Source organism: Antedon bifida, chromosome 6, assembly GCF_963402885.1.
Source record: "Antedon bifida chromosome 6, ecAntBifi1.1, whole genome shotgun sequence".
Taxonomy (NCBI): domain Eukaryota; kingdom Metazoa; phylum Echinodermata; class Crinoidea; order Comatulida; family Antedonidae; genus Antedon; species Antedon bifida.
In genome coordinates this window covers 18,752,863-18,777,053 of record NC_136231.1, presented here as the reverse complement: position 1 = coordinate 18,777,053, position 24,191 = coordinate 18,752,863, and the positions used below count along the sequence as shown (strand labels likewise).

Below are 24,191 nucleotides of genomic sequence, written 5' to 3'. Positions count from 1 at the left end.
CCGTTGATTTTGTTTAATACTTTCTAAAAAATTAATATTATATTTGTATAATATACAAATGGTTAACAATAAGATTGATTCAATATTGAAATTTTCACTTTTTGTTTCAATAACAGTATCTATCAAGTTATGAACTGTTTCGTCATGTAAAACATATTTTAAGAATCATATAGACCCAAACAATAGAAAATGTTAAACCCGTGGCTTTAAAATTGACGGGAAATGTGTACATAAACCTTCTGCGACCTTTCACTTTATGTATATATACAAGAAATTATCTGATGCCACATGTAATGAACAAAGTTCAAGTCTGTGTCTACTCTACGGTCGTCTAGTAACATACCCAGTTAGAATACATTTCACAGAATTCCATAATAATAAGGTACAGTAACATCATTTGATAATTTCCTTTGTGTGGAGGCTAGTAATAATACTGTAATTTACCAACTTTAACTTTTTGGCCACTGTCGGTCAATTATAGCTATACCAGTAGGCCTATACTCACCAGGAGTTCTGAACAGAAGATTGCTAATAGTCGAATTTATGAGATTAATAATTTAATTTTGGCTGTTAAGCAGGGTTGGGGATGTAGCGCACCACCGACCCGAACTCTCAGGTCTCTCATATGTTGAAGTATATCTTCTTCAAAGCTTTGGAGAATGCTTATAATTCATAAATATACAATTAACCATAGATTAACACAGTTCAAAATGTCAGCCGCAGACCAATTTTCAACCGAAAAGTTCCAGAAGGGGTACTATCTCTACAAAGGGATTAAGTTCCATATGATGATGATTCCTCCTGGAAATTTGGATGCCATGGCAACGTTCGAAGTCAGACCTGACGATATATTTTTAGTGACTTACGCAAAGTGTGGTAAATAAATACATTTTACATTATATTGGTATGTGATAAGGTACTTAATACTATGATAACATCATAACTTTAACATTGTTTTTACAATACTGGTCCTACTGATTATCACGATATAATTGGAAGAATACGTTCATTTTTTATTCAATTTAGTGAACACAACGTATATATTAGAAAAGAAACAATTTCAAAGATTACCGTAAATTATGAAAAACATTAGATAAGCAGAAAGAGTGGCGACGATATCGACATAATCGGTAATGTAGGTCCCGATGTAAAGAGCCGTAATCAAACGTTTACTGTTTTAAAATATGTATTTTATTAACAGTCAATAACAGCTTCAGTTAATACATCACAACATCCATTCGAGGACCATATAGGTAGCAATTTTGTCTCCTCAAAACGGATTGCCAATTTGGTTAAAGTCTCGCTGGATCAATTAATTTCTATAGTGACATATCACAAATCACAAATAAATTCACTTGGCTTCTTTTAGGAACTCACTGGTCGAATGAAATTATAAATTTAATTCTAACTGGTGGTGATCCGGACAAAATTGACCGTAGTTGTCAGGAAGCTGCTCTGGAAATGTCTTACATAAAGGACAAAACTGACATAACATCTTTTGAGCCTTTTTACAAAAAGATGGAAGCAAAGAAAGGTCGTAGAGTTTTTCTTACCCATCTGCCCGAATCTTTACTTCCTCCTCAAGTGTTTACAAAGAAACCTAAGGTACGATTTGCTTTTCAAGTTATGTTTTTAAGTTAATATCTGTGGAGAACATTTATTATAATACAGTATTGATACTGCTAATGATGCAATATTGTGTATGGATTGATGATTGATGAAATAAAAGCGGTTATGTCACATTTTTTTTTAATGTCTGCACTCGTATAATATCCATTACCCATGCATACTCATTTCGTCTCACAACTTAGAACATCAACTAAACTCGATTAACAACTAGAAGATATCAATGAAGCGGTGTCTCGTATGTCGGGAAAGTGACAGGAAGTGCTGTTAACGTTCTGTTTCTTCAAAGTCCGTAATAAAAGATTATCTAAACTCCTCTCACAGGTGATATACGTCACCCGAAATCCTAAAGATTGTGGAGTATCCATGTATTATGCTAAAAAGGGAATTGGTGTGGATGCATCTTGGAGTACATTTGTTGACGAATGGATAAAACAAGAAGATTGTGAGGATAAACGTATTTTTCTTTAGGCCTATCTGAGTTCTGCCAACTACTTTCCATTGTCATCACAAACTACATACATTGTATAATGTTCTAACCACTGTATCATAATTTTTTTTTTGCAGTGCTAATGGGAGGATTTTTTACGCATGTTTTGGAATACTGGAAACATCGACATGATTCAAACTTTTTGTATATGAAGTATGAAGATATGAAAAGAGTATGCAAATAACTACAGTTTACTTCTGATATTCAATCAACCATTTCCATAAAGAATAGTCAACTAACTTTCCTGTTTTTTTTAAAGTATCTATTGGATACTAGACATTGGCTACTACTGAACAAAATCAATGACAGACTGCCCAACTATGCCTAAATACACGTACAAACAGGGTCTGCAGTATACATCTGATGCCAACCACATTGATCAGGTTGTCGCTTTAGGGCGACGTGTTCTTTCCGGCAACATGAATTGTAGACAATTACAAAGATACGACCGGTTGAGTTCCAACTGAAGCTGATATATATAATACAATTAAGAATAAATATAAAACAATATGCTTAGAAAAGACATGGAAATAAAATTTCATAAAAATGTCATAAATACATTATTTATTTCAATCAAAATGCTTTTATTTTTACGATTGCATTAATAAATGTTAAAAAAGCGTAGAATGCTAATATTATACTTTATTAATAATTATTTTAAATTTGCTTTTTTAGGATCCAAGAGGATCGGTCACTAAGTTTGCCAATCATCTGGAGCGCACTCTAACGGATGAAGAACTTGACAAGGTAGTTCATCACTCTGAAGTAAAAAATATGAAGAAAACTTACGACAATGTTGAGAAGAACGTGAAAGATGGAGTGTTCCTCACAAAAGCCATGGGGAAATCATCATTTATCAGAAAAGGTTCGTAATTTTATGTAAACAACCACGCAAGGATACGTCCATGCTTCTGGGGGTATATACATTGTTCGATCATTTCGACAGCCAAATCATTCAGTAAAAACTACAATAGGACTACAGACAGTACAGTATGGTATGATCGGGAATATTTTCTTTGATATTATTTTGTACGTAAGTCATCACACACTGGCATCCAATGTATTTATTTTTAGGTCAAATTGGTGACTGGAAGAACCACTTCACCGTGGCTCAAAATGAGCAGTTTGATGCTGTTATCAGAGAGAATCTTCACGGAACAGGCCTAGTATTTGATTTTGAATAATAAGTTAAACTCATTTTTAAAAGAGACGAAAATATGAATGTGCCGAAGCACCGTATTCAACTAGACTAATAATAATAAGTAAATAATAATAATAATAATAATAAGATTATATTATTTACAGGGTCATTGAAGATCATTTTTAAGCTGATGAAATCAGAAAAACATGTGACTCTTTTAAATGTGGTAGTACAGTTCTAGTTTATACATGACATTAATGTCTTTAGGCCTAGTATATATTTCATAATTATGTTATAAATCCTTGAACAAAGTACCAAATGTTATATAATAAAGATGAATTTTAGAAATGTAAGTATTTCTTCGTTTATCAATATCTTATTATTGGTTATTACTGGTTTGTCAATTAAAATATAATCTCCTTTTGATGATGACTCCTTTTTATCGTGAATTGATACAAATTACACTTTGCGATGTTAACCCAGCACACAATTATATATATAAAGAATAATGATTTGTTTTTTATTTCAGTCCTCCACTCCAACAGCGAGTCATCGCAATTCTTGTAGAAACATAACAATACTGTACATTATAAATATGCAATTTAAATATTAATATCCTATAAGATAATTTAAAATTATAGAACGGGAAGAAGTAATATAATATTATGAACAAGGCCATATACATGGCTGCAGTCGCGTGCTCAAGATAGTGTTACCGACCAACCGACCGGCGACCAACCGACCGACGACCAACCGACGACCAACCAACCGACGACCAACCGACCGACGACCAACCGACCGACAACCAACCGACCGACATAGTGAGATTATTAGATATTATGACTCTTGTTTTTTTTTTATTAAATAGATGATTTATGATGGTAAATAAGAAAGCTAGTTTAATTAGAAAATTCAAGAAATATAACTGGAGTAGGTAAAATATCAGTGACGAGGGTTTAGGATAATATTATTACAATATTGTATTAACTTTTTGATAATATTAATGATGATTGGCAAGTGGCAAACCACATTTATTCATTAATCATATTTTGATTTAAAATGTACGGTTATATATAAAGCTATTATACTTAAGATTTTCTATAGGCCTATAAGTTATAACAAAAAAGATTAAATAACTTCAAAAACACATTATGCATGGCTTTTAAAAAATACAATTCATATTCTTTCTTTCACATTAGTCCATTTCTTTTTAGCATTATTAGTATCGCAAGTTCAAATAAAATTATTTTTGAATACTTTCTAAATAGTTAATACTATATTTGTCCTACAAACGGTTAACAATTCAATACTGACATTTTTCTCTTTTTTTCAATAACAATATCTAAGTTATGAACTGTTTCGTCATGTAAAACATATTTAAGAATCACATAGACCTAAACAATAGAAATGTTAAACACGGGGTTATATCCTTTCAAATTGACGGACAATGTGTACATACGGTAAACCTTCTGCGACCTTTCACTTGTAGGCCTATGTATATTTGAAATTATCTGACGGATATGCCACACGTGATGTACAAAGTTCACGTCTGTGTCTACTACGGTCATCTTGTAACATACCCAGTTAGAATAAATATCACAGACTTCCATAATAATAAGGTACAGTAACATCATTTAATAATAATTTTTTTAGATTTGCATGTGTCGTATATGTTTATTTTCTATTTTTATGGTTGTTTGTATTTGTCTATAGATATTATTGGACGCAATGCAATTCAAAACTAGAATAAATACAAAATTCCCTTTCAATGGAGGCTAGTAGATAAATAATACTGTAACTGACCAACCTGTCGGTCACTGTCGGCCAATTACAGTCGGCTAGACTCGGGCTAACTTTCATGATGCAGCCTATGCTCACCAGGCTTTCTGAACAGAAGATTGCTAATAGTCGAATTTATGAGCAGAGGCATTTAAACAATCTATCTAGATAGTACATCTAAACAATAATCATATGAAAAGATTATTAATTTAATTGTGGCTGTTAAGGGGGTGGGGGATGTGCACCACCGACCTGAATCCTTCCTATTTGCATGTAATACTTCATAACTCCCAGACTTCTCATGTTTTGAAGTATATCTTGTTCATACCTTTGTAGAATGCTTATAATTCATAAATATACAATTAACCATAGATTAACAGTACAGTTCAAAATGTCAGCCGCAGACCAATTTTCAACCGAAAAGTTCCAGAAGGGGTACTATCACTACAAAGGGATTAGGTTCCATATGATGATGCTTCCTCCTGGAAATTTGGATGCCATGGCAACGTTCGAAGTCAGACCTGACGATATATTTTTAGTGACTTACGCAAAGTGTGGTAAAAAATACATTTTACATATCGGTATAAGGTGTTTAACACTAATAATAACAGTATAATTTTAACATAATAGTTTTACAATAGGCCTACTCATGGTCCTATTCACGATATAATTGGAAGGTACGTTCATTTTATGTTCACTTTAGTGAACACAAAATATAATATTACTATTAGAAAAGAAACAATTGTAAAAACATTAAATAAGCAGCAAGAGCGGCGAAGATATTGATATTATCAGTAATGTAGGTTCCGATGTAATCAAATGTTTACTGTTTCAAAATATCTATATTGTGATATTAACAGCCAATAACCATATAGGTAGCAATTTCGCCCTATTAATGTGTCTCCTCAAGACGGATTGCCCAATTTGTTAGTAAAGTCCCGCTGGAACAGTTTTCTATAGTGACGTATTTACACGCCACATAAACGAATCACAAATACAAGTTTTTTCGTGGACTCTTGGCTTCTTTTAGGTACGCATTGGTCGTATGAAATTATAAATTTAATTCTAAATGGTGGTGATCCGGAAAAAATTGACCGTACTTGTCAGGAAGCTCCTCTGGAAATGTCTTACATAAAGGACAAAACTGACATAAAATCTTTTGAGCCATTTTACAAAAAGATAGAAGCAAAGAAAGGTCAAAGAGTTATTCTCACCCATCTGCCCGAATCTCTACTTCCTCCTCAAGTATTTACAAAGAAACCTAAGGTACGATTTGATTTTCAAGTTATGTTTTAAAGTTAATATCTGTGGAGAACAATTAGTATTTACAATACAGTATTGATACTGCTAATGATGCAATATTGTGTATGGATTGATGATTGAATGTCCTATACAAGTGAAACACTGTTTCCAAACGCGAGCTTTCCCTCTAGTAACATAAACTACTAAACGACGCAAGCTCACCTAACTGTGGTTGTGCTTCGACACGGCGTCCCATAAGCCGTGATAGTGATAAGAAGTGCTGTCAACGACCTGTTTCTTCAAAGTACGTAATAAAAAATACTATCTAAACTCCTCTTACAGGTGATATACGTCACCCGAAATCCTAAAGATTGTGGAGTATCCTTGTATCATGCTACAAGAGGAATTGGTATGACGGCTCATACAAGTTGGAGTACTTTTGTTGACGAATGGATAAAACAAGAAGATAGTGAGGATAAACGCATTTTCTGTATCTGAGTTCTATCACACACTATTATACATTGTACATGTTCTAACCACTGTATCATAATTCATTTTTTGCAGTACTATTGGGAGGATTTTTTACACATGTTGTGGAATACTGGAAACATCGACATGATTCGAACTTTTTGTATATGAAGTATGAAGATATGAAAAGAGTATGCAAATAGCTACATTTACTTTTGATATTCAATCAACCATTTTCATAAAGAACAGTCAACTAAGACAGACTGCTCAGTACATACATAGGCCTAAACACACATACAAACAGGTCTGCGGTAACCCACATTGATAACATTTAGTTTAATTTAGTGTTCTTTCCGGCAACATGAATTGTAGACAAGTAAAAAGATACAACCGATTCAGTTCCAACTAAAAATGCTGATATTTATAATAAAATTAAGATTGAACCCAAAAAAAGATAAATAGGCCTAAATACAACACAATATGCTTACAAAAAAAGACATTGAAATACAATTTGAGAAAAAATTGTTTGATAAATACAATGAGTGAGCAAGACGATGATTGTAAATAATAATTCTTGAATGTAATTTAATTGTTTATAGACTCTATTTAACTTCAATCAAAATAGTTTTAGTTTTACGATTGCATTTATAAATGTTAAAAAGCGTAAACATATATAGTGAAAATTGCTAATATTATACTTTTAGTATAAATATTATTTTAAAATTGCTTTTTAGGATCCAAGAGGATCGATCGTTAAGTTTGCCGATCATTTGGAGCGCACTCTAACGGATGAACAACTTGACAAGGTAGTTCATTACTCGAATGTAAAAAATATGAAGAAAACGTACGACGATGTTGAGAAGAACGTGAAAGATGGCGTGTTCCTCACAAAAGCCATGGGGAAATCAGCATTTATCAGAAAAGGTTCGTAATTTCATGTAAACAACAAAGGAAGTGTACTTCCATGCTTGTAATGTTCAGACAGTGAAACTATACAATAGGCCAGACCACGTGATGGTATGATCGGGAAGATTTTTCCATTATATTATTTTGTTCGCAAGTTCTCATACTGGCCTTAATGTATTATTATTGAACCTAGACTATTGAGACCACGGATGGCATGCTTAAAGGGGATTTTTCCATTCAATTTCACGCCAAATTCTTGGTACTTCTAATATAATGTGTTTCTTGCTCAATATCAAAACACTGTTTATTTTTTAGGTCAAATTGGTGATTGGAAGAACCACTTCACTGTGGCTCAAAATGAGCAGTTCGATGCTGTCATCAGAGAGAATCTTCACGGAACGGGCCTAGTATTTGATTTTAAATAACAAGTTAAACACATGTTTAAATACGAAACATGAGTGTGCCGAAATACCGTATTCAACTATACTTGAACTTTATTATTGCAATTCATTATATGAATAAATTGACTACTATAATGAATCAGTCCAGGCTCTCCGCAAATATGAAAATAAGATTATATTATTTACAGGGTCATTGAAGATCAATCATTACGCTGATGAAATCGGAAAAATGTTCTGACTCATTTAAATGTGGTACAGTAGTACATTTAAAAATGTATGATTATTTCTTCGTTTATCAATATTCATACAAATTGGTGTATCGTGCTTGTCAATTAAAACATAATTTCTAGCAATGACTCCTTTTTATTTTAATTGATAAAAATGTACACTTTGAAATGGAACTGTATTAGGATTGTATTAAAATTACTTTTAATTATTGAAATACATCAGACCCGTTATTTAGATGACTATCAATAATCAGTTACGATTTACCTAGTGACAACTGCTGGATCGAGTGGGATATTAGGTGTTATATAGTAATATCAATTTATTTCAACCATTGAGGGGTAAGAACTCAATCCCATGACCTTCTGTTTATTTTATAACTTACAGAGCATTGTAAACAACCATTGCCGCGTCACCAGCGACCTCTTGCTTACATTAGTTCTATTTACACGAGACACGTCTATTATTATTATTTGATAAATAACCTACGTGTAATGTACACCGTTCAATTCATTTAAAAGAGTCGCCGTCGACGTACCGTACCCAGTTGCAACAAGGCTGAATAACGAAGAATACCGTCACAACAGCTATAAGGTACAGTAAATTGATTTAATTATCTAATTTATGCTATTATGCGCTACATAAAATTTCGCCTGGTCGCATAGTAAAGTATACATCTTATTATGTGATTATTTTCCAATCCTTATATTAAATTGGAAAAAAAATTAACCTTTATTACAAAGTTCACATGTTTAGGCATATGTAGAAATAATTGTGTTTAGTGCCCAAATATGTTAGTGATATTCTCAAATATAGTAATGCTATGACATCATTATGTCCCTATATGGGCGCATCACTTTTCCTTTGTTACATAAAGTTTGATAGTGCAGACAAAGCTTAATACAACGCCAAGTTCAAGGCAATACAGTACATTAAAAAAAAATCATATTGTGTACTACACTTGTGTAGACTGTTTGTGATGTATGATATATAATATAAATAAATTGAAGATTTTGGCAATAAATGATTGAATGGAATTGAATGAATTATATTCACAGTTCAAAATGTCAGCCGCAGAACAATTTTCAACCGAAATGTTCCAGAAGGGGTACTATCACTACAAAGGGATTAAGTTTCACACCATGGTCTTTCCAGCTGGAAACTTAGATGCCATGCCAACGTTTGAAGTCAGACCTGACGATATCTTTTTGGTTACTTATGCAAAATGTGGTAAATAATTTTTAAACCAAAACGATTTACTTCAGTAACAAACAAAGGTGTTTACCAGGCCTATATAACACCATAACGTAAATATATACTAATACTAATTATGACGATTACTAACTGTTATGTACACTTTTTTTAATTTCATATTATCATTAAAACGGTAATTTACTAAAAATATTAGTAATTCATAATGATCAAACATGGGACACGGTTTCAAGCATAAGTAAACTCGGTCTATACTATGTAAACAGTCGTAATCTTATCCAAATGTTTACAGGCCTAGGCCTAATTCAAAAGAAAGCCAAAATGATTGATTATGCAGCATACCTTATTTGCAGAGATCATATTTTATAGCTAAACATTTTTAATTGAAAATGGGGTAATATCCTACTTGATTTGCTCTAGTTTATTTATGATATTGAAATGTATAATTATTTTTCTGCATGAGTATCTTCTTTGGTCATGTTATGCCGGTTACATTATACTGTAGAATCGAACATGAGCTACGGTTGCGCATTCCATTTGCTTTTTTAAAAAAGTAGACAACAGGACGTTTGCGCATAAACGATTTCTTGGATTGAAGTGTAAAGCAGGCTATAACGATCTCACTCTTTTTTTTAAAGGAACTCACTGGTCGAATGAAATTATCAATTTAATTCTAACTAGTGGTGATCCGGACAAAATTGACCGTAGTTGTCAGGAAGCTGCTCTGGAAATGTCTTACATAAAGGACAAAACTGACATAAAATCTCTTGCGCCTTTTTACAAAAAGTTGGAGGCAATACAAGGTCAAAGAGTTATTCTCACGCATCTGCAAGAATCTTTACTTCCTCCACAGGTGTTCACAAAGAAACCAAAGGTACGATATGATTTCTGCAACATTATCCAATGGTTATTTGTTTATGTCTCCACAACTAAAGCTTGGCTCCAACTTTAGACAGTTGAATTTCTTGTGATTAGTCAATCACTTGAGTTGCAACGCTTGCCTCCTTCCGTCGCGCGTAGTGGGAACCGTTACCGGGCTACAGCCCACTATCACGTGCACATTCCGTCTATTCGGCCTAACTCTCAATATAAACACACTCATTAACACGATTGGATTTCATTTTAAAAAGGCTGAAGAAACATCAATTTAATTCGCTTACATCTGCACATAAGCCTATCAAACCAATTTAAGTTGAAGGTTCCATGATTCTCTCCTGATTTAGTTTGTTGACCATAATGATCCGAATGCTTCAAAGTCTTTGGGTGTCGATATTGCATTTATTATAGGTGTAAGAAATAATACAATTACATTCATTGGAACTCGTCTTGCAGGTGATCTACGTAACCCGAAATCCTAAAGATTGTGGAGTATCATTGTATCATGCTAACAACAAAATTGGTGTGTCGGCTCTGGATGCAACTTGGAGTACTTTTGCTGACGAATGGATAAAACAAGAAGATTGTAAGGACACGTCACCCATATTACATTAGCTGTATTCTTTTTGTTCATTTCAGCCACAGCAACTTTTCTAACCACTGTATCATAATTCTTTTTTTTTTGCAGTGCTAATGGGAGGATTTTTTACGCATGCTCTGGAATACTGGAAACATCGACATGATTCAAACTTTTTGTATATGAAGTATGAAGATATGAAAAAGGTATGCAAATGAACCATTTTTATAGAGAAAAGTCTACAAAACGTTGACAGTAAATCTAACAGAAACAAATCAAGAATGGAAAACAATTTCCTAATATTGAATACATAAAGTTGTAATTGTAGGAAATCTTCTTTATGGCAAGATGAATGGTAAACCAGATAGGTCATTAACACGTTGTCGACTATAACTAAAAATATTTCTTTATTTCAACTTAATAGAGGATAAATCTTCCAACTGGAAATATTAGGACACACTCTTAATAAATAAATGTTAAAAAACACGCATAAGAAAAAAACGATAAGGTTACAACAGCAGGATTAAAGTTCAAAAAGGTATACATGATAACACTTCATCAACAATTGCATTGGAAAATATAACTCAGTTTAATGAGCAAGATAACTATGTTGGTATGATTTTTATGGATTTTTTAGGATCCAAGGGGATCGATCGCTAAGTTTGTCGATCATCTGGAGCGCACTCTAACGGATGAAGAACTTGACAAGGTAGTTCATCACTCTGAAGTAAAAAATATGAAGAAAACTTACGACAATGTTGAGAAGAACGTGAAAGATGGAGTGTTCCTTACAAAAGCAGTGGGAAAATCACCATTTATCCGAAAAGGTTTGTAATTTATGAGGCGTAAATAACAACTTTGGATTGCTGTGTTTAGTACCTCTTGCTTCAGAGGGATCACTTTGAATTTCTGAACACTTGTTTGGACATGATGACATTCAAAGTAACAATCTGTCAATACCTACTACTGACGGTAGTTATTGTCTTTTGTACGTTTTCAACGTATGAAACGCCATGTGTGCCAATATATTATCTTTTTATATCTTCTATTAAGTCGAAATGCAATTTAGAACATACTGAGACAGCATGGTGGTGGCATGATTAAATTGGATTTTTCCATTCAATTTTACGCCACTTCTACTATATGTGTTTCTTTTCCAAATTCAACCCACTGTTTATTTTTCTTTAGGTCAAGTTGGTGACTGGAAAAACCACTTTACTGTTGCTCAAAATGAGCAGTTTGATGCTAAGATCAGAGAGAATCTTCATGGAACGGGCCTAGCATTTGACTTTGAATAGTGCATCATTGATTTAAAGAAATCCATGTTCGTAAGCCTCTCTTTGTAACAGATGAAATAATAAGTGTGTAAACACAACAAAATAATCAACTAGACTTATAATGATATAGTCTATATACAGACTTAATTATGAAAATATAGATATACTGTATATTATTTGTTTGCTAAAGATCATCATTATTAGGCTGATGAATCCGTGTGCTGAAATGACTCTGTTATAGGAAGGCCTATATATTATTCATTTTTTTAATGAAAAATAAATTAGATATGTTTTAATATGTTTAGGCCTAGTATCGAATAAATCATTGAACCAGTTACCAAATGAATTTTAGAATATTTATTATGCATTAAGATTCCCTGCACAAAAGAATCTTTTTCTTTATTTGCTGAAATTGTTTCATCAAAAGACAAATGATTATCTACCCATCGGTAGTGATGAATGCGAAGTAGAATCCATAAAGAAATAGTTAAATATGCATTTCTTATTCAAACAATTATTCCATGTATAGATACCATACCCATCCTAACCCTAAAAGTACGTCCCCTCTTTGATAAACTTTAATCTAAAACGAATCAAAGCGACGACTTATCCAGTGACCGGCAGCTGCTCAAGGCTATTTGAAAACTACAACAATATTACAAAGAACAGGAAGGGAAACAAAACCAATGTTATTCAAACGTGAGTCTGAAACCATTAGTGCTATTCGAGATCATTGTATATTACTCCGATTTACATTACAGGAGCTTCATGTTTGGCCCCTGAAAGGTATGTTATGTGTACTATATTGTAACTGATACATAATACATGATAAATGTATAAACTATCTATAGGATATCTGCTTTCGATAGAACTGAGCTGTCACGAATTCAAATAAACGTTTCAGTCCAAAGTCTATCGATCGTGTAGGCCTAAGGTAAAATGTGTTTTTATTTAAGAGCTTATAGCAAGGGTATATACAGTATCATGACAAGACAGTACAGGCGTATATATATATAGAAAAGATGATTGTGAAACCCATGCTTAGTGGCTCAAGTACGGATTATACTAGAGGGGTTATGGGACCGGTCTCTCTCCCCCTATCTCTCTCTCTCCCCCCCGTTCAATATGTGAATATCCTTTAAATCTCCGCATGCTATCATATTTTGTAATACTATTTTAAACAGCTTGGGAAATCATAGAAACCACATAGGCCTATGCCAAATTGGATTGCAATCCTGCAGACATTACACACAAACGTGAGTATGATATGCTTTTGTGGCAAAAATAATGTTCGGAGCTTTTTAAAGAGGTGTTATGATGACTTCCCGGATCCGTGTGAACTCTGTCTTATAAATCCAGGATCTGTAATCTTGAGGTCAACTGCAAGTTGGCAAGAATACAAAATGTCAAATATATATATATAATAAATGTTGCTGGTATATACCTATACTTTAAGAAAACTTGATTGTTAAACCGAGTGTAATATATTTTGAATGTATATGTGTTTATTTATTCATATGCAGTTAAAATGGCAGAGAAAAGTGAACTTTCGAATGGTTGCTATGAGTACAAAGGAATTAAATTTGTACGTTGTTTGGTTTCACCTGATAATTTAGATGCCATGGAAACTTTTGAAGTCAGGTCTGACGATATCTTCTTGATTACCTATCTTAAATGTGGTATGTACTTTGTGAAATCTCTAATTTAAAATTATAATTCTAATTAAAAACAATTGTATTAAATGAACCACTGTTATAATTTGTTCTTATTCCTATAGGAACACATTGGGCTTATGAAATTATCAATCTGATTTTAACTGGTGGAGATCCTGACAAAATTGACCATAGTCGTCGTGAAGCAGTACTTGAAATGATGTACATGGCAGACAAAAGCAACCGGACGTTTGGGTCATGGTATCTGAAGCTTAATTCGATGGAAGGTCGTAGAATTATAATAACACACTTACCATTATCTCTCTTACCTCCTCAGGTGTTTTCCAAAAAAGTTAAGGTAATCAGAAGCACATCCTTTTTATTGATGATTGAGATGTTAATGAATACGTTACTGCTACTGAATTAGAACCTACAGATTAGAACAATTAGGCTATAGTTTATTTATTTATTTATTTATTTTCTTCTGTAGATAATATTTTAGTGTCATTTCTACTGCTTTCCTCAATGCCACGATTTACACAGTTGAGGAACGCTTAACCAACACCTGTACATGTTTGTTTACGTTCTCCTTCTTCTTGTTAGATAATTTACGTAGCTCGAAACCCTAAAGATTGTGGCGTTTCATTATACCACGTCAATAAAACATTTGGAACACCAGATGCATCGTCGTGGGAAGCTTTCATTGGTCAATGGATAGAACAAAAGAATTGTAAGATATGCTGAGAAATTCACGTATGTGTTGAAAGTCGACAAATACCGGAGGGTCAATAGACAGTTAGACAGTCAGCTGTCTTCCCATTTTCAGAAGCTGATATGTTTCTAAAATTACCGTACATGTACGAGAATCACACCCAGAACTTACTTTTATTTATCACACATTATTGGATTTTTCTTTCTGTTATAAACCGCTTTGCTTATTTTGAGTTCCTTTTTTTTATGACGATGTATTATAGGCCTACTTTTTTTAATGAAATAAAATGTTTAAATCGGATTTATTGATTGAGTTCTTGATTGATTGAAAATATAAATAATATGCTCAGGTCCCTCAGCTGAAGATCGACAGTAGTAACAGCTCAACCAAAAACGAAATACTGTATTACCCAAAACTAAAACAGCTTTCAATGTTATAGGTTTGAAAAAAACATACATATCACATCAAAACATTGTTTGCAAATGTTGTAGATTGTTTTTAATAGTTCATTGTAGGTCTAATGTATACACTCTGTTCTTCACATTTTTCTAGTGGAATATGGCGGCTTTTTTCCACACGTTCTTGATTTTTGGAAATATAGACACGAACCATATTTCTTGTATATGAAGTTTGAGGATATGAAAAAGGTTGTGATTTGACTTACTTTTGTTTTATTCTAAAATAGTTTTAACTATTGTTTAAAAACAATGCATGAACAATAGACCTGTTTTCATTTGCTATATGATTGTGTATACACTGTTGTCTATTCAATATTTTGATCCGATAGCAAGCCAAAATGTTTATTATTTCTGGTTCTGAGCCAACATGTAAAAGCATCATGTCTAACTGGCTTATTTAAACAACAGATAAGGTCATATTAATTGTCAATTTTTCTTTTGCTTATTCTTTCTTGGTTTGTTTTTGTAGGACCCTAGAGGAGCGATCATTCAGTTTGCCGATCATTTGGAGTGCACTCTAACTGAAGAAGAACTTGACCGAGTCGTTTATAACTCTGATGTAAAAAACATGAAGAAAACATATGAGAAAGTTGAAAAGAATATACCTAATGGTGAACTTCTTACCAAAGCAATGGGGAAAGCACCTTTTATTCGAAAGGGTATGTTGCGAACAATATTACCTATAGGTCTATATTGTAATAATAACATTTATTATGTTCTCATCATTCCTGCACCATAGCGATATGGAGTAATGCACAGTAATAACGCTAGCATGGACGTGGGAAGCATGGGTTCGAGACCTGTCCTTATCCTTAGGAAGTCTCATTCAGAAAGCTGTTGATTCTGGCGAGTACATAGGCCCTACAATGATCATGTGCACAACGAACTTAGTACACTCAAGAGTAGGTCATGTTCATGTTTTTATGTGAAAGTCAGCCAATTGTAATTATTAATTACTTGAATTCAAATCCATTTTTGTAGGTCAAATTGGTGACTGGAAGAACCACTTCACTGTTGCTCAAAATGAGCAGTTTGATGCTGTTATCAGAGAGAATCTTTACGGAACAGGCCTAGTATTTGATTTTGAATAATAAGTTAAACTCATTTTTAAAAGAGACGAAAATATGAATGTGCCGAAGATATCTTTTCTATCTTAAGGTCAAATTGGTGACTGGAAGAACCACTTCACTGTTGCTCAAAATGAGCAGTTTGATGCTGTTATCAGAGAGAATCTTCATGGAACAGGATTAGTATTTGACTTTGAATGAATTGATACATATATTGTTAATAAGTCAATTTCCGTCCCGCATGGAGGACCGATGTTTGTTCGTAAGAACCATGTTATAACATTAAGCCATTATTAAATTAAGGTTTAATACTGTTCTACGACACTCACACTAAAAAAATTTCAGTAATATTTTCGGAAAACCATTCTCCGTCCTCAGCGGGTGTTTTATAATATAATTATATAGGGTTAGGCGAATATCAATATTCATATTTTATTCCTATAGCCCTAATGGAAAATGTAATTACAATACACAGACTCAATAAATATATTATGAGAAATAAAAGTTTATTGAGTCAGATTTTAAAAAAACATGGCAGTAATCAAAGAGGACCTGCATGGAAAGTGTAGAATAACAGCTTGGCGGATATCCGATTAGGCCTATAAAGATGAATGCACCAGAGCCATACATTATAATAAAGTTTATCGTGTCCTGTAAAATGACATATTATTGACCGAGAAAGCAATCTTGAGTTCACAGTTCGCAAAATCAACGAAAAATTTAAACATGTGTGGAAACAATAATGTGATTATCACATATTAAATATTACAATATTATGGTTATCTTAATTGACTCATAGGCCTACAGCCAACGGAATGAGCGTCACCAAACACTGAATCAGTATGCGCCTATTTAACCAAAATGTAGTAGGCCTACAACATTCCAAGATATCCAAATATTTTACAATAATGTCCCAGTATGATTGGAACCCATATAGCCTACATAGCGATAATATTGAATAGGCAAATATAATATATATATATATATGTTTTTCTATTTATTTTAGGCATGTTTAAAGTTAAATTTGACCGAGTGGGTATTACAGAGACTAGATATATTGTAAAATTAAAAATATTTTTTACACAATAGTAATTGACTTTGATCAAAAATTGGACAACCAAATTATTTACCTGAAAAAACCCGTAGTTTAAGGCAAAACAAATTGACTGCTGGATGGAAGTCAATGCGGTTTTATCAATCAATATCAATCAATAATAAATGTTATTTCAAATAAAAACAAAGTACAGATAACATTTTTTTAAATAATACATAGTTGAATTTAACTATTTTTATAAGTGAAAACATTTTTCTTCTACGGAAGTTATTAACTTTATAAAAAAAAAGCGAATTTTTCATGTTTTTGGGGGACTGAATCCATCTGTAACTATTGTTTTCTTTAAGACCTTTCGATTTCATTATGGGTAAATCGGTTGTGATTTTGACTGAATACATTACTATAACGTGTTACCAAAACTAAACAAATTATCAAAATAAAATTTAAAGTATATTTATATTGATTATAAATAGTCATTAAGTCTATAATTAACTTGTTAATTAGTTTATTTTAATTTAAAAGTTATTTTACCCACAATATAAATGGAATACTCTAAATAAGATGAGCGTCCTCTGTCAGCGAGTTGTGATAAATTCCTCCATTTTGTGGTCGTTGTTGTACAAGTTTTAATTGTATTTTATAAACGTTTTCCCCAAAAGATTATCAGAATTCGTTTGTAGTTATGCCGGTAGATCGTTCATATGGTGGTTATAGAATATTCATCGGTGACATTGGACCCAGAATAAGCAAGTATGATCTGGAAAGAGAGTTTGAAAGATACGGCCACATGCTAGACGTGTGGGTAGCCAGGTATGTTAGCCCGTCGCGTGATGGTCAGTTGCAGCAGAACCCGCGCCGGGCCGCATGGCCTCCTTCGTCGTCACTAGGAGAGCGTCCTTTCGCCATTTTGAGGATGTTTCAAATTATTAAGAAAATACAGTACCACTCACCATATTTAATTTGTCTGCTTTGTTTTATTATATGTCTGGGCCTAGGCCTATAATATATTTCACTGAATTGAAATTGATAAACTGAAATTAAAATGCATTTTTGTATTGTAAACTTATGAAATGAAAAGGAAGAAAATGGCGTTATTATTAATTAGGCCTAAAATATTTAAATAGTGCTAGCCTAGGCCTAGCTAGTACAGGCCACTACCAGGGAATCCAGGACAATTCTGCCCAACCAGTTTTAGGCAGAAACGTCCCACTTTTAGACCATCCAAACCAATGATTGTTTTATACATGCATCTATTATCTACACTGTACAGTACATTAATGTCACAAGTTTCGTTACACTGTGACTATTTTGAATATTGATATTTTTTCAGAAACCCACCAGGTTTTGCTTTCATAGTTTTTAAATATGAGGATGATGCAGAAAGGGCAGTACGAGGACTAGATGGCAGGTAAGGATAGTTAATGATTATGTTTTTGTGAATTTGTTTTCTGACTACCTACAGTACACCCTTAAAATTTCATAGACATAAGTAAAAACATGTCTTCTCCTCTCTGGTACTTAACGAACCTTAGGCATCCGTCTTGGGACCTCGTTCGTTAAAGATGCAAGACTGGAATGGCATGTCCACCCTGGCTGATGATATACTGTACTGTTGAGATCAACCCATCTATTGTGTGTAAAATGCATAACTTGAGAAAATCATGGATTTGAAATAGTGTATTAACCCTTCAAACAATAATTTTTTGTTTTTTTACAGATCTGTATGTGGTCGTCGCGTTAGAGTTGAACATGCGAGACCACAGCACAACCGTGGACGCCATGGTGGCTCAAGTAGATACGGTGGTGGCGGCGGCGGTGGGCACCATGGTGGTGGCCGTTTCGGTGGTGGTAGACCAAGAAGGTAAGTTTTGATTTTTGATATTTTATCAAATGTCCTGTATCAGATTATAAAATTGATTTTGCCATGATCGCTGTCCAGATGTGTCTCCAAAATAGAAAAGGAACAGAACCAGAAAGGTAAAGAGCATTTTTGAAGGGTTATGATGTGATTACCTCATTGCTCTTGTTATGTACATTAAGAAGAACCTAGTAAAGGAAAATATCAACGGATGTTAACCGCTCAGATTTCTTTAAAAATCAATTTTTCTTTAGGTATGTCATAGTTGAGTTGTCAGACTGAATCGAATGTGGAATTACAGACTTGAGTGTCACTAATTTTTCTATTTGAAAAATTCAGTATAATATTAATTTTTGTTATTTTGAGGTGCTTTTTAAGCTTTGTTTCTATTACCTTTGCAGTCATAATAAAATTCATTATAACCCTTAGCATTTCATTGACAAAATATAAAGTTATGCAGAACAGTACAGATATTTTTCATTATTGTGACTTTCTTTAAGAAGGAGCAAAGCTTTACTCTATGCGGAGATGGCATCATCAGCTTAAACTTTTTTTTTTGCTTTTGTAAAATTCGCGAGTTTTGATTATTCTGGCAGAAATATTTTTGCAGGACAATTACATTAGTAAAGTGAATAAAAAAGTAAACACGTTTTGGTTTTTACTGAAAAGTTTTTATTATAGGTGTTTGATAAACTACTTCTGAGCAACTTACCAAACGATAATCATTTTAACCCAGACCAATCAAGCATTCATGGACTTAAAAGCCAAATACCAAACCATGTACTTCTACTACTACCACCACCACCAATTCAGACTGATCTATACGTCCTACTATTCGGTCTTGCTAATGGCTTCTCGTTTCCGCGACGATTGTCAACAGACCTGACCACCACCAAATAATTCACATTACACAAACAACCAAGCCTGCTGCGTTGTTACCAGTCTAGTAGTCGACCATTGTCATATATAGCCACCACACTCTTCCCTCTGCGCCACACACTAACCAATATTTGCAGCTGCTCGTTTTAAATGGTGCCCTCTATAGGCACCACTGGTACTATTGTAAGTACGGGGATATTGCTGTAAAGCTTATCAATGTTACTAACATTGTATTGCTTCAAAGTTTAGATATTAACATAATTTTTTTTATAGTTTTTGTTCATTTGGTCATTTTCTTACCAACTCCATACTTAAAGTACACATTATTTTTTAAATAATTTTAGCCAAAAATTAAATTAGTTTTGTACGTAAAGTTGTATACTATATACAGAACTCTATATGGTTTTACTTGCATGGCTTGGTTTGTATTCTTCAGTTAAAGTTCATAGTAGTCACTGTGACATAAATATTAAATTTTAGTAATTATTATTTGCTATATCTTTGCATCAGGTCGAGATCGCGATCAAGAGACAGAAGACGCAGATCATCTAGATCAAGGTACTATAAATTTAATTTTTTTGTAGTAATTTAGTTTAAAGTATCAATATTTTGTAATTTTAAAGAAAGCTTCTGGGTATCAGATGGCCTGCAGGTTCAGCTGGAAGAGTAACTCTAAATAAAGTTGGAATGAAAAATATAATTATTGTGTAATTCTTGCATACGGTACATTTTACATGATAAAGTAGGTCAAAAAGGTCGTGAGAAAATTACTCATGTGCATCAGACAGGACTAAAAAGGCTATAGAGCTAAACAACAGCCATTGAAACTACTTCAAGTGCATCTGACCTGGTATTGTACAGTATTAAAGTACTCTATAGTGTTGCATAACAATCCACTTCACAATCAACCACCCTTAGGCAATCTTAATTCTATTTTTAGAATGTATTTTACATAGCTTTCACACATTTGAATATAATCTAATCATATTAACCTTTTATTTAATCATTGGAATTTATAGTACAATAAAATATTTGTTTGTTGTTTCTGACAGATCGCGCAACAGGAATCGTTCTCGTTCAAGGGACAGATCACGAGAAAGAAGGAGATCAAGGTTAGGGTTTTAGATATTTTTACTATTAACACTCTTAGGACAACCAACTCATAGGACAGTTAAACTGTTTGGTTTAAAGTAATTTATTTTTACTGTGTATGTTTTACATTACCTCTATCCAGGGTGTAATTTTCCCCCATAATTAGTAATAAAGGAAACTGAGATATTATCCAATGTTGTAATTGAACTGTGTATTCTACAGAGTTAACTTTGGGTATACTCTCTTGTTGGAGGGTTGTCTAATAATAGAAACCTTTTATTTTCATATGCACTACTACTAATACTACGACTAATGCAGCTATCGAGTATAAAGTCATTCTGCAAATAAGCGCGTAGTTCATTATTGGTGCGTCATGACAACAAAGGCTGCTAATATGTTGTCACTACCAACCTTGTTTTTTATTTAAGCATAATAAATATAAAACCATTAAAAAATGCTTTGCAGATCTGGAGATAAGAGGAAAAGTCGTGATCGCAGTGTAAGTAAGGAACGAAAAAGTCACAGTCGTGAACAGAAAAGCGGAAGTCGAGATAGAAGTAGAGATCGCAACAGTCGGAGCAGAAGCCGTAAAAGCAGAAGCAGAAGTCGCAAGAGTAGAAGCAGAAGTCGCAAAAGTAGAAGTAAAAGCAGGAGCGCCGAAAGAAAGAGTCGTAGTGGAAGCCGCGAAGTTGAACAATCTAGGGACAGAAGTCGTAGCCGCAGTCGTGGATCTGCCGCAGGATCCGTCAAAAGTGACAGGTAATTCTAGTGGTGTTTTGTTCTTGTTTCCTTGTCTGGCAACCATTGCATGCCATGACCTTAGTTAGAATTTATCTATAGCTCTCTTTACTTCAGCTCATGCAAACATTGGGAGAAATTGAGTTTGGATGTTGAGGGGAGGGGAAAACATGAGAAGCAAACGCAACATAACAACTGAGAAGGGAGTCCTTGGTTAAAATCCTGGCTCTGTCTCATTGGCAAAACAGCACGACTACCTGAGCCTTGTATGAGAATTTAGAAAACATTCATTTGTTTCCATAATGTAAATATGAAGCTTTTGAGGGTAACAATCTGCATCTACTGTAGTGACGTCATGCAAGTCCAGTACTCGTTTGATTCCTTGTGGATTCTAAGTTTTAAATGTTTATAGATTTTAGGTCTTCACAAATTGATAGCTCCCTTTAGGCAAGTTGTGTGTTTGATGTAAAGAGAGAAATTCATAATTTCTTTGGTTTCAGACTTGAAAATGGAAGTGATCGTCACAGCAGGTCACGCTCACCATCTCCGATTGCAGCAGATGACTCATAGATATTCACAGAGATATCACTAATATTCGTTCTGTATATCATATTTTCTGATGCTTTCAGCTTTTTTAAATTTCACAATTACTGTAGAGTGAGATGACAACTATGGTAGTGTATTTGTCCTTAGCACTAGCCATGCGACCTATGTAAATATTTTAATGTAATTTTAGGACATACCTACAATCACTGTTAGCAAAAAGTTCTTGATTTGCGAGTCCTATGCAGCAACTTGTTTCGTCATTTGTGTGTTTTTTAAAAATGTATTTTAGCTTTAAATTTATAGAGATGTTTGCTTTATGTAGTTGTCCTATTTTTGTGCTACTAAGTTTTAATAATGTTGACCGTTAAATCGACCCATTTTGCATATAAACACCTGCACTACTAAGTGAGGATGTTTAATTTTCATGTAATTGATAAGCTGTAAATGTTGTCACATAATGAATGGTCGGTAATAGATACATCACAGACTTGACTTCTTAAGCTGGATTCAAACTTGGATGGATGCAATGACCTGGGCATAACACAGGTTAATCGCAAGCAACAGTTGTGTCCCAGTGGGAACCAGACTTTCGATGCATTAGAACTGCAGAACATTATTCATCGCTGTTGTAACAAATGCTTTGAATTTAGTACATAATATATAACATTAGAATCATCAGTAATAGTAACTACATTGCTGCTAGACCAGACTCTACTAATGCGTATGCTTATATTACCTATACTTCATTGTATGTATCATAGCCATTGCATCTATCGATATAACATTGCTTGTCATGAAGTTCAAAACATCCAAGGAGAGCAGACAGGGACAAATAATATTTAGTTAAATAATGTTTGGTTAAATACTTGGTAGTCTCCATTTCTTAAGAAAGTGTAATAAAAGTATTTTTACGGTTAATAAATCCACGAGCAAATATCATGGTACAATATTAGACACGGCTTACATAATCAATCCATTTTAGATGTAACTTACAGTATATGTTTTATCTAGTATTTTTGTCTTTATATATTGCTTTAGTTATTGGCTTCAGAGATGTTAATTCACACTTTTAGTATAACTAGATCATTCTATAAAAGCATTATTTCAAATATTGTATACCAATAAAAATTTTGGAAATAAAGCATTTGACACTTTAGTTACTATTTCTTTAGGATTTTTGTCCATTCCTGTCGCAGTATTTTAACTGTTTCACGAAAGCAAAGTTTCAGCATAAAACATACTACGGACCACTTAACTGCGGTTTTCAAATGTTTTATGAAAAGTGACTGGCGAGATATATATTTACACCAAAGTCAATTAATTAACTGTAAGGCGTGGTTCGCACCAGGACGCAGGGACTCACGCGCTACGCAAGCGAGTTTACCAATGACAAGCCACTGTTTGAATAATCCATCGCTTGTGATTGGTCAAAACACTTGCGTCCTAGTGGGAACCAAGCTTTACATTGCTGATACTAGAGTGTAAAAAACGCGCTAACATTGGTTTTGTCTTCAGTGGAAGGGAGCATAAGCACTCAATGCAGTCCTTTATTGGACGATTGTAAATGGAATTATTTTATCGACGGCACACTTTTACTATAGAACCCCTCACTCACTCCTTTGTGATTTAAGGGGATACTCGAAATGAACGAGGGAGAATATAGGTTGTAACTCGATGGCTAACTCCTTGGGAACACTGCTGGGTTTTGTCATTTGTTTTACTTTTAGGCATAATTATGACTACTTTATACATTCAATATTTAAGTTCTTTTTCAGAAAATGTTAATAATAATGATGGCTATTAGATTCTTCAAAGAGTATTGAGTCATTTGAAAAAAAAAAAAGTCAACCGTAAATCTTTGCACAGTACAGAATGAATGATGGTGAAAAGAGTTTCTTGAAAGAAAATAGAGGAA

At 33.5% G+C, this 24,191-nt stretch overlaps 4 protein-coding genes across 6 annotated transcripts; all 4 read left to right on the top strand.

The window, feature by feature from the left end:
• Positions 1 to 114: 114 nt before the first annotated feature.
• On the top strand, positions 115 to 3,417 carry LOC144844461 (sulfotransferase 1B1-like). Its single transcript, XM_078701395.1, has 6 exons — positions 115 to 876; positions 1,370 to 1,605; positions 1,951 to 2,071; positions 2,194 to 2,288; positions 2,792 to 2,981; positions 3,191 to 3,417. Exons 1-6 carry the CDS (start codon positions 660 to 662, stop codon positions 3,298 to 3,300), a joined length of 969 nt encoding a protein of 322 aa, XP_078557521.1. The 5' UTR covers positions 115 to 659; the 3' UTR covers positions 3,301 to 3,417.
• Positions 3,418 to 4,815: 1,398 nt separating this feature from the next.
• On the top strand, positions 4,816 to 12,330 carry LOC144845685 (uncharacterized). Its single transcript, XM_078703112.1, has 13 exons — positions 4,816 to 4,876; positions 5,409 to 5,593; positions 6,067 to 6,302; positions 6,621 to 6,747; positions 6,843 to 6,937; positions 7,481 to 7,670; positions 7,968 to 8,071; positions 9,337 to 9,508; positions 10,129 to 10,364; positions 10,823 to 10,952; positions 11,055 to 11,149; positions 11,581 to 11,770; positions 12,132 to 12,330. The coding sequence occupies exons 2-13, from the start codon at positions 5,428 to 5,430 to the stop codon at positions 12,239 to 12,241; spliced, it is 1,851 nt and encodes a 616-aa protein (XP_078559238.1). The 5' UTR covers positions 4,816 to 4,876; positions 5,409 to 5,427; the 3' UTR covers positions 12,242 to 12,330.
• Positions 12,331 to 13,061: 731 nt separating this feature from the next.
• On the top strand, positions 13,062 to 16,584 carry LOC144844462 (sulfotransferase 1C2-like). 3 transcript variants are annotated; one of them, XM_078701397.1, is made up of 7 exons: positions 13,062 to 13,154; positions 13,744 to 13,899; positions 13,998 to 14,230; positions 14,476 to 14,602; positions 15,137 to 15,231; positions 15,512 to 15,701; positions 16,024 to 16,179. In XM_078701397.1, exons 2-7 carry the CDS (start codon positions 13,749 to 13,751, stop codon positions 16,131 to 16,133), a joined length of 906 nt encoding a protein of 301 aa, XP_078557523.1. In that variant the 5' UTR covers positions 13,062 to 13,154; positions 13,744 to 13,748; the 3' UTR covers positions 16,134 to 16,179. The 3 variants fall into 3 exon arrangements, with proteins under 3 accessions (XP_078557523.1, XP_078557524.1, XP_078557522.1); XM_078701398.1 differs by lacking the exons at positions 13,062 to 13,154; positions 16,024 to 16,179 and adding exons at positions 13,321 to 13,476; positions 16,201 to 16,584; XM_078701396.1 differs by lacking the exon at positions 13,062 to 13,154 and adding an exon at positions 13,321 to 13,476.
• Positions 16,585 to 17,747: 1,163 nt separating this feature from the next.
• Positions 17,748 to 23,432, top strand: LOC144844778 (uncharacterized). Its single transcript, XM_078701839.1, has 7 exons — positions 17,748 to 17,973; positions 18,494 to 18,571; positions 18,881 to 19,024; positions 20,411 to 20,458; positions 20,953 to 21,012; positions 21,458 to 21,751; positions 22,231 to 23,432. The coding sequence occupies exons 1-7, from the start codon at positions 17,846 to 17,848 to the stop codon at positions 22,298 to 22,300; spliced, it is 822 nt and encodes a 273-aa protein (XP_078557965.1). The 5' UTR covers positions 17,748 to 17,845; the 3' UTR covers positions 22,301 to 23,432.
• Positions 23,433 to 24,191: the final 759 nt, after the last annotated feature.

Coding starts and splice junctions, on each gene's coding strand:
- LOC144844461 (XM_078701395.1), top strand. CDS start 660: ATGCTTATAATTCATAAATATACAATTAACCATAGATTAACACAGTTC. Junction 2,072..2,193: donor ATGGATAAAACAAGAAGATT/GTGAGGATAAAC, acceptor TTTTTTTTGCAG/TGCTAATGGGAGGATTTTTT. Junction 2,289..2,791: donor AGTATGAAGATATGAAAAGA/GTATGCAAATAA, acceptor TTGCTTTTTTAG/GATCCAAGAGGATCGGTCAC.
- LOC144845685 (XM_078703112.1), top strand. CDS start 5,428: ATGTCAGCCGCAGACCAATTTTCAACCGAAAAGTTCCAGAAGGGGTAC. Junction 11,150..11,580: donor AGTATGAAGATATGAAAAAG/GTATGCAAATGA, acceptor TGGATTTTTTAG/GATCCAAGGGGATCGATCGC. Junction 11,771..12,131: donor ATCACCATTTATCCGAAAAG/GTTTGTAATTTA, acceptor ATTTTTCTTTAG/GTCAAGTTGGTGACTGGAAA.
- LOC144844462 (XM_078701398.1), top strand. CDS start 13,749: ATGGCAGAGAAAAGTGAACTTTCGAATGGTTGCTATGAGTACAAAGGA. Junction 14,231..14,475: donor TGTTTTCCAAAAAAGTTAAG/GTAATCAGAAGC, acceptor TCTTCTTGTTAG/ATAATTTACGTAGCTCGAAA. Junction 14,603..15,136: donor ATGGATAGAACAAAAGAATT/GTAAGATATGCT, acceptor ACATTTTTCTAG/TGGAATATGGCGGCTTTTTT.
- LOC144844778 (XM_078701839.1), top strand. CDS start 17,846: ATGCCGGTAGATCGTTCATATGGTGGTTATAGAATATTCATCGGTGAC. Junction 18,572..18,880: donor GTACGAGGACTAGATGGCAG/GTAAGGATAGTT, acceptor GTTTTTTTACAG/ATCTGTATGTGGTCGTCGCG. Junction 21,752..22,230: donor GGATCCGTCAAAAGTGACAG/GTAATTCTAGTG, acceptor CTTTGGTTTCAG/ACTTGAAAATGGAAGTGATC.